Source organism: Anopheles moucheti, chromosome 2 (genome assembly GCF_943734755.1).
Source record: "Anopheles moucheti chromosome 2, idAnoMoucSN_F20_07, whole genome shotgun sequence".
Taxonomy (NCBI): Eukaryota; Metazoa; Arthropoda; class Insecta; order Diptera; family Culicidae; genus Anopheles; species Anopheles moucheti.
In genome coordinates, this window is record NC_069140.1 from 21887574 (window position 1) to 21896680 (window position 9107).

Sequence of the window (9107 nt, forward strand, 5' to 3'; positions counted from 1 at the left end):
ATAATTTTCGCGCTGTGGTGCACTTTTCTCACCCATTCCACATAGTATGCACAACAGCAAAAAAGATGCGAGGTGCTATAAATTGGGAACCCAAAAAAAAAAAACAGGGCAAGACGATCTTCACGTCGCACCACGTGCGACCAGTGTGCGCGGTCGGGCAAAGCGTCAAATTGCGTTTAATAAGTAGACTAAAATGAATGGCGCAAGCAATAAAAGATGATTTCTTTTTTGGCACAAGAGGACGGGGCTGTCTGGTACATTCGCTACAGGTAATTTAAATCGCGATACAGGCGCATGGCACCGCGGGGGGAGGAAGGGAAGACGCGAAAGGATGGGAACAAAAATTCTGCTGCCGGTAATTAATTATGCTACGCGATGCTCTCCCTCAACCACTGATGTTGTGCAAGGTGACACGGAAAGTAGCGTAGTGAGCTGGCAAGTGAAACGAATGTTGAATTAGCAGAGCAATACACCACGTAAATACTACAGTGGAATGGGGGAAAAAAAACAAAACGTCTGTGGCGTAAAGAGTAAAACAAACCAAATTGAAAAAAAAGCATACATATAAAAATGGGGCATGGCGGAAGGAGAACTATAAATATTGGTCGACCACTGGTGGTGCTGTGCCACTACCACCATCAACCATCAACATCAAACCAGATGGGGAGGGGGTGGTGGTGCCAGTTGACCCCGGTGGATAAAGTATGTCACCAACAGCGTAGAGCCGACCCAACAAACCATGGCCGGCGAACACAGGGAGAGTGGATGGTTTCAAGTAACGAGGAAATAAGTCCATGGTCAATTGGGCAGCACACTGTGCAGTGGCGAAGCACCTTCGCGGGCCAGTGGTATAAACTGCCGAAAAAGAATGGAACGCGTGCCTGAAAGTGTATCCGGCACTGTCTGTATGTGTGTGTATGTATGTGTGTTGCGAGATGCCTTGGATCGTCTTTTCAAACTCGAGGCCACTACGATAAAGCCGATGCATGGCCAGGTGGAGCAGTATCGCTGTGCTACGGCGCAGCCCGTACGATGAAGGTGAACGGAAGATGATGGAGATAGCTAGGAAAAAAAAGATGTGTCACCAAAACCAACCACTGTAACGATGATTTCATCAACTAATAATTAATTTCCATTATCAGATAATTTTTCAACTCCATCGCACCAGGGTAGTATCAATACTGGTATGACCATAACAGTGGGATAAATATTACGATAGCTAGAATCACTGTTTGTAAGTTTGAAATTGCTTGTTTAGCTTTGAAAACTAATAACAGAACTTCAGAAAAGATCCATAATAGTACATCATTCATAAAACCAATAAAGTAGGCCACATTTTCCACAATGAATATTATTTGAGGCAAAAATGAACACAACTGGGTGTTCATGAACACTAGATTGATATTTTCCGGACCGAAAGTGCTGAATAATCTCAGCCATGACCTTTTTTATCTTTTTTGTTTTAAGACAAACGGAAGGACAGCCTTTATTTATATACCAGCGATAAAACAATGTAGACAACATTCAGAAAATTTGCCTTAATGTAAAATATTTATCGGATTAAATATTTACTGCCGATCATTAAAGGATCTTCTTTCCAATTAGACAATTTTAAGTATACTACTGCGTAATATCACCTGCCTTGCCATTATTTCAGTTGGGTCTGCATTGTAAAATAAAACAAAACAGTACCGAAAACTGCCTGTCATTCCAAAATACACTCTCTCAAGTAAACAGCAAACAAACAAATAGCACATACTTATCACATTTGCTTATCGCTTGATTTCAACGCTGTGCCCTATTTGTGGTCCATTTTTTTTATATTCGCCTTCTGGAAATGGATTCATGAATGTAAACCGAATGTGCACACCCTGCACAAAATCTCCTGGCGCTGTATCGTAATCGCTACACCATTTAAAACAGAAAATGCAATGCGCTTAATGAATAATGGAAACAGATCGTCTCGCCTTCGGTCTCTTGATTCGCGTACTAATCTAACTTCGGGCAGCAAAGCGAAGGCAAAGAAAGCTAAATGGAATGCTAGGAGGTATTGTTAAATTGCAATGAAAAAAATCGAGATGATCTGCTGAATGTATTCAACGAACTTTTGCACCTTCGAAGCAATGTTAATATGCAAACTGGGAGTTTCGTTGTTGTTAGCTTTTTTCTTTATATTGCCGATTCTATGCGCAACAGAACAACCGCGAAAGGAACATTAAACGGGGAGGTAGAACGTAGGGATGCAGCAGTTGCACCATCGGGCAAAGTACGTATTCTACGGCTGGCTCCGGTGAGGGCCATCACCATCCCCATTTGGCGGTCGTTTCGAGGACGAATTCATGCATATTCATCCTACATTTTCATGATAGGTTTCACTCTCGCCGAAGGAGGACGCATCAATTTGTTGCATGCACATCGGAAATGGAAAGTCCATCACCGTTGATGTACAATCAGAAGAAACGACAAGAAACAGCTTGGAAGGGAGCTTGAAAGTGTTGGAATATCAATGGGAAATTGTTTGTGATAGATATATTGCTACTGGCAGTGGGACATACATGTGTCTCCCGACGACGATGCAGAATATTATTTTATCAGATATTATAATGAGACAATTGACTTTACTATTAACTTAAATAAACGGAGGGCAATGTAATCGTTGTATGTATTGAATTTTGATAATAATAAAAAATAATAATAGAGCAGCAATATGTTCTGAATGTCCTTTCTTGAATTGTATAACCCGTGGAGTATACAAGACCTCAAACGACCTGTTTGAAATGTAAAACTAATTTGACAATCGATCTTTTCATTTGAATCGATGAAGGATGAACAAGATGAACTGTTCATGCATCATAGTGAGTTGGGTGCGGTGAGAATTATGTGAGTGAGAAAAAAATCGCTCATTATCGCAATAGTGTTGTTCACGGGCATTTGCCCGCGGTAGAAAAAAAACAGGTACTACTGTTAATGCTTGGTTTAATATGTTTTCTAGAATTCCGTTTAAAAAACGTCGACGACCATCTTCACAAGCCAATCCAGACCCTTGCATACGTTTGAGACATATAAATCGTAGGTTGGCGACTCTCCTACGAAATGGATGTTTGCCAGAAGAGGATCGAATAGAGGGCGGAAAACCTCCGGATGGAGATTCATGGAGCAGAATCCAAATTGAAAGTGGCATCACCTTCAACAGTTCTGCTAATAAATCCTGATAAAAACCGAATCCTGATGATCGAACCGAAAACAGTTGAGAGGAAACCTGCAGCAGTCCAAGACCGTCAGATAAGAAGGTAGTAATCCCATTTAACAAGCAAACTTACCTGGCCAGAGCCATCCTAACATGAGAAAGACCACCGAGTGGCAATGCTAAGGTATCCACGGTGAATGATTTTGTTGTACCGGCGTGCCACAAGAAATAGAGGAATGTATAGCCCGCGGATGGTGTAGGCGGGCAGGATCAACGGCTTCAGCTTGGAGGGAACCAACGATCGATGCCGATATTGCTTTTTTTTCTCTTTCCCACAACCTCTGCCTCCTCCTTTCTGTTCAACCACGTTCGATTGATTTAACCATGCACGAATTTTCACGCGGGAAAACGCACACACACTCACACACTTACGCACACCACTTGTTTTCTCACCCGTGAGAACTTCTATTTCACCGAAGCTCGCCGAAATGGTATCGCGCACACCTTCACCAACTTTAACAGCCGCGTGAAGGCTCGACAAAAAGCTAAGCGCCTCTCTCGTATGGTGCACCGGTTAAGCGACCCTGACACGGAACCGCACGCACGCACGATTGTGGAGGCAACCTTTTATTTCTTTTTGCTTCTACCTTCCTTCCTTTTTTTCACTATTAGTGCACGGTTTTGCTTTTGCTGTTTTGTTCGGCCTGCTTTGCTATTTTTTATTATTACACTTTAGCTGGCTTTAACGCTAACGCGATGTTATTTGGGATGGAGGACACGCACCACATTTAGACGATATTTAACTGCTTTTTTGGGAAGAAAGGATTTTTTTGATACATATTATTATACTGCCACGAAAGCACACACACACACACACACACAAAGCACATGACCGTCACGAATATCGATCAGCTTTTTTAAGCATTTAAGATTAAGTTAGAATTTGTTACATTTCCCTTTACAATCACAGTGCAATGCATGCACACGCTTAAAAGTCGCGCACATTTGCTGCGTAAGCGATGCGCGTTGTTTCAAAGCCTCAAAACACTACAATATTTTATCTCTCTCTCGCTCCGGTTTCTGGCGCTATGTGCTCTCATTTCTTGCTCTCTCGCACTGGCATAACATCGGGGGCTGCAACACGCATTATGTTTTCTCACGTCTACGAGATTTCACTTGCGTAGTGTATTTCCTCCAGCATTGGAGATTTAATCTGCAGCTCCACTCTCTTTTCTCTCTCTTTCTTTCTCTTGCAAACGCGAAATGATTTGGCTTTCTTTTTTCCCCACCTAGTGCTGAGGCTAGCACACGTCTTCACTCGCAACCTACTTGGTTGTACTCGTTTGTATTTTTTGTTGGTCCTCTCTACCTCAAATGGTCTGCTTCTCACTTTCACATAACTTTTTTTTTCATTGGTGCACGTAACATTTTCCATGTGTTTTCTCTGGCTTCATTATTGAAGCTCAATGCGCTGTTTTATTTTTTTTTCTCATCAACTCAACGATCGCTTTCTCCGCTGTTTGGGTTGACGAGTGTTTCCCTCGGTTTCTCCCCAAAAGAACAAAAATTTAACAAATCCGTTGTAAACAAACATGATATGCAATTTTAGTCGCGAAGAGAAAATAGCATATTTGTATTGCATATTGTCGAAAAACTGTACAACGCAGGGAAAATTAATGTTCTATTCCGAAAAACACGATCGCTAAAACAACGCACATCAAACAGTTATTAAATGTGACAACAGCGTGGTGCTGCAACTGCAACACTTTACAGCTGTAACTCTCTGTCACTGCAAAATTTTGTCCATCCCTGTTACTCATACGAGAGACGCTTATGTACGTTTACTTTCCCTTTGCGGTGCGTGTTGCTGTTGGGCAGCAACGAAATTGGGCATCCGTTGTGCCAATTTCCACACACACCACCACAATCTCACTATTGCTTTTCACCTTCACCAGATAGCAGGCACTCACACCTGTACGGAAGGCTTTCCAATGGCGCCTAGCTGAGCGTGTCGCACGATCAAGAGGAGTGCAAGAAGGCTGATGTTGTTTTATTTACTATGAAGAGTAGGGAAGGCTCTGACAGGCATGCACTTTCGAATCACAAGGGCAGACGAATACACGACACACTGACTTTCTGATACTTTTTTTGTTGAATTTGCTTCATGAAGTGAGAACCATAAGGCAGCATTTTTTTATTGAGTTGATTGAAAAATTGTTCACAAACGCATGCACGGAGTAAATAATTTGGTTACCACAGCATTAAAAGCTTTAAAATTACTCTTGCTAAACTTTGGCGTTGGCGGTATGCTATGGCGTGACATTTCGACACACGCACGTGAGAAAACAGCCTGATCTCATCTCACTAGATTGTCGCAATCTCTCTCACGCATCTACCGTTTCACTTGTCGAACTGCACAACGATTGCGGTTGATTGGGATCGCATCGATCGCAGCTGTTCTTATCGGTGAGTTTGCATTTCACACCACTGTCATATCGTTTGCCGATTGGTTTGCACTGTTTTCCCTTGCAATAACGATGCATTTGTGTGTGTTTGTATTGTACTGATTACTTAATTTGTTTCTTATCGAGTGTAACGCGTGCAACACAGCAAAGCCTTGCCTTCCATTGCACAACCCTGCCGACAACTTGCATAACTAAGTGACCGAATAGCAGTAAAAAAAGGGATAGGAATTTGGAGACACATGGGTGTATTGGATCGATCGTACACGCGCGCGCACTTGACACAATTGCACGCGCATGAGATTGTGAGCGGCGAAGAAAAAGAAGAAACATAAACTGAAGCAACGGGTCAATCTACAACGCGCGGCAACAAACACTCCACCACACTGCACACTAACCCAGAATAGTAAAGGGCACACATTTAGCAAAAACCACATACATAAACACATACACACACTGTGCACAGTAATCGGTGGATCGAGCCAAGGTTAGTATATAAAAGCTTACAGCACACGTTTCGTGCGGTTCTCGATACCGGTGTGCCGACAATAGTACACTGAAAACGCACGTGCGCAAGAGAGCAAGATAGAGAGCGAGACTTTAGAGCACGACCTCGTTTATTTGCCACTTGGCTCAAGCTGACTCGGTGTGCCCCAGGTACGCCACCTGCACGTGTACATGTATAAACCTTGGGGCGTCGGAACGGCGTCCCCAAAACCGGAGAGCCAAGAAACCTTGAGCTGCGCGCATGAGAGGTACTATATCACAGAGTATTATTGTCGCACGTTATCTTTGCTGCATCCCCCGTTTCCCTTTCACAAAACGACACATTAGTGATAACGCAATAATATAAGGAATATAACGTTACCAAACAATGCTACACTGTTCCACTGATCGATTATGCACTGCTGGCAAATAGCTCGGTAACGCACGGTACGGATACGGAGGCATATGCACACTGAACTACATCCCGACGCGCACACAAACACGACGCAAAGAAGATGGCCGCAACGTTACAAATCGGTGCTCGTGGGCTACGTAATAATCCTTGACCATGAAGGATAATACGAGAGCATCCGGCCACGAGCCACAGGACGACACAATCGCACAAAAAAGTGTGGTCTGTGCACACACGCCAGCCAACAACAACGCGTAGGAAACTATTACTAGACAACGTAAAATATCTGTAGAGCACGAGGTTCAAAAGCGGCAACAGCAGCACACACCTCTTTACCGTACATGCAGCGAACGTCGACTAAAGGGGAAGGCATACGTCGACTAAAGAGCGCCTTCACGCTGCCAGGCAGTCGGAGAACGGGCATCTACGACAGCCACCCTAGAAACGCACGCGGTTTGTATGCTCGCGCTCTGTCTTTCTCTCTCGACCTGAGCAGCCCATCGCATCGGTTGAAACCAAAGCTTGCTGGCTCGCTCTCACCTTCACTTTCCGATCCACTTAAAGTTTGACCGACATTGCTCGTGGCGGAATGAGAAAGCGAGAGAGCGAGAGGGCGAAAATGAAAACGAGAGAATTAAGTGACAGCATGCGTCATTTAAAGAAAAAAAACACGCCGTTGCGAGTCTGTGGAGAAATGTGCTCCAAATAATCCTTTCCTTTTTGCATTTCACAGCTCCTTCAGCTTTATCTCTTTCGCTCTCTCCCTCTGTCACACTTTTACTCCTTTCGTCCACTCTTTCGGTGCAGTTGCTCCAACGATCGATCGATACGATCGTATAATTATTGGTGTTTTTCACCGCACGCTAGTGGGCGAAATGAGCGACACACAGCATCATCAATCCCACACGTGTAATAACCCAAGCCAAGCCCCTGGAAGGAAAGCGCTGGTGGAAAGTTGAACTATTTCCTCCCCTTTTTCTCCTATTATCCCCATCCGCTGCACAGCCGCATGCAATGCAACATCGCGATGTACTTCGCATCATGCAAGCAGCATCCCTTTCGCAGATTGGCGCTCAAGGTTAAAATGATGAACTGGATCAGGCACACTTTTTGCTTTCAGTTCCAATCGAACTACTGCTTTTCTCTCAATCTTCATTTCACTTGATCTATTTATCGTTCGATGGGTTATTATTATAATTTTTTTGTTAGATGTAGGGGGCGGCTCCTTCATCGATAGTGAGATTTTCCCAAAATGCTCGTAAGTAAAGGGTGCCATTACAATTTTATTTAAGGAAAACTAAATTGTTTGAGTAAGTTTTTAAGAGGAAAACTAGAAATTTGAGACAAATATGGAGTATTCGTGTTTATTCTACCGGTTTCCGACTACAAACGATAAATTATTGGCCTTCATAGACTGCTTCGACCATTAAACCCGGGGCTGTGCGGCTACTCTGACGGTGACTGACGGTAACCAGCTGATCGGCGAACATCATAAAGAGCTAGAACTTAAAACTAGATTGCAATCAATATTTCTGCCTTAATTGCTCATAAATTTCCAATCATCGTACGTAGAATATTTTTGTACAGATGAAACATGAAAAATTCACAATGTTTTTTCACAAAACCACCGGAAAAATATTGAATAATTTTGTCGAAATAATTGAACTTCCAGTAGCACTAACTGCATCAAGGATATACTATACTAACCCGCAGTTCTTCCAGCAGAACAAAATCAAACCCAGATCTGGCGCTGGTTGTGTTAATTTTTCGCCCGTTTTCCGAAAAGAAACCACACGGGGAAACGCACACGACCGGGCTCGTATGGAGAATAATAGGTCGCGCCTGATACACGGGTGACTTCACTTTCGAATGAGCTCCACAGCCACCCGAAGCAATCGCCACAGTTCACAGACCCAGTTCAGGTCTGTGCGGTCTTCACTAGCCCGGTCAGAGAAAAAGGGGCGCGAGGTAGAAAACGGCCACCGATGGTGGTGCGCGAGAGCTAGAGCGAACAGAAATGCACGGCAGGCAGGCAAAACATAGGTAGTACACCGATTTTCATACCCCACCTTCCAGCATACGCTCTGGACAAAGAGATCAGCCGACGAAGTGACAGCAGAAATGGGCCGCGCAATGGAAGACGAAAGTGGGAGTCTGTGTGCAGCCGCGACGTCGGGTGGGAAAGCTCGTTGGAGGTGCGGTAAACAAATCTCATGCGCGAAAACGGGGCGCGCGCGCGCGTTCGATAAATGAGGTCTTTGCCTTGTTTCTCGCAATGAGGGTGGCAACGCCATAGGGTCACCAAAACCCCCTCCGCCCATCCTTCGGGAAGGTGTCAGAATTGGGTGGGAGCAGAGCTGAGGTGAAAGGGGGATGAAAAAAAACTCAACCCATTTTCCTTTTCCTTCCACATTGCATGCTGACCTCTGGGTGGTTTCGAACCGCCAGCATACAGCGCCGTTGGGATTGCATTGGGATGCCCTTCGTGTACTTCCGCCGGCACGATGCGGAAATGGGAACACAGCGTTTTTGAGTACTTGAGCAACGCGACTGCACAAAG

General features: G+C 44.2%; 1 protein-coding gene across 3 annotated transcripts in view; it reads right to left on the minus strand.

The window, feature by feature from the left end:
• Positions 1-6895, minus strand: part of LOC128299331 (protein roadkill) — an 80127-nt gene extending 73232 nt beyond the window's left edge. The window contains exons 1-2 of one of the 3 annotated variants that reach the window (XM_053035258.1): positions 6876-6895; positions 3321-3990 (exon numbers count right to left, since the gene is read on the minus strand). In XM_053035258.1, the coding sequence (XP_052891218.1) occupies positions 3321-3334 (14 nt within the window). In that variant the 5' untranslated portion in view covers positions 3335-3990; positions 6876-6895. Of the gene's footprint in view, positions 1-3320; positions 3994-6517; positions 6819-6875 lie in introns of those variants that run through there. The other 2 variants (XM_053035257.1, XM_053035256.1) reach the window with 2 other exon arrangements.
• Positions 6896-9107: the final 2212 nt, after the last annotated feature.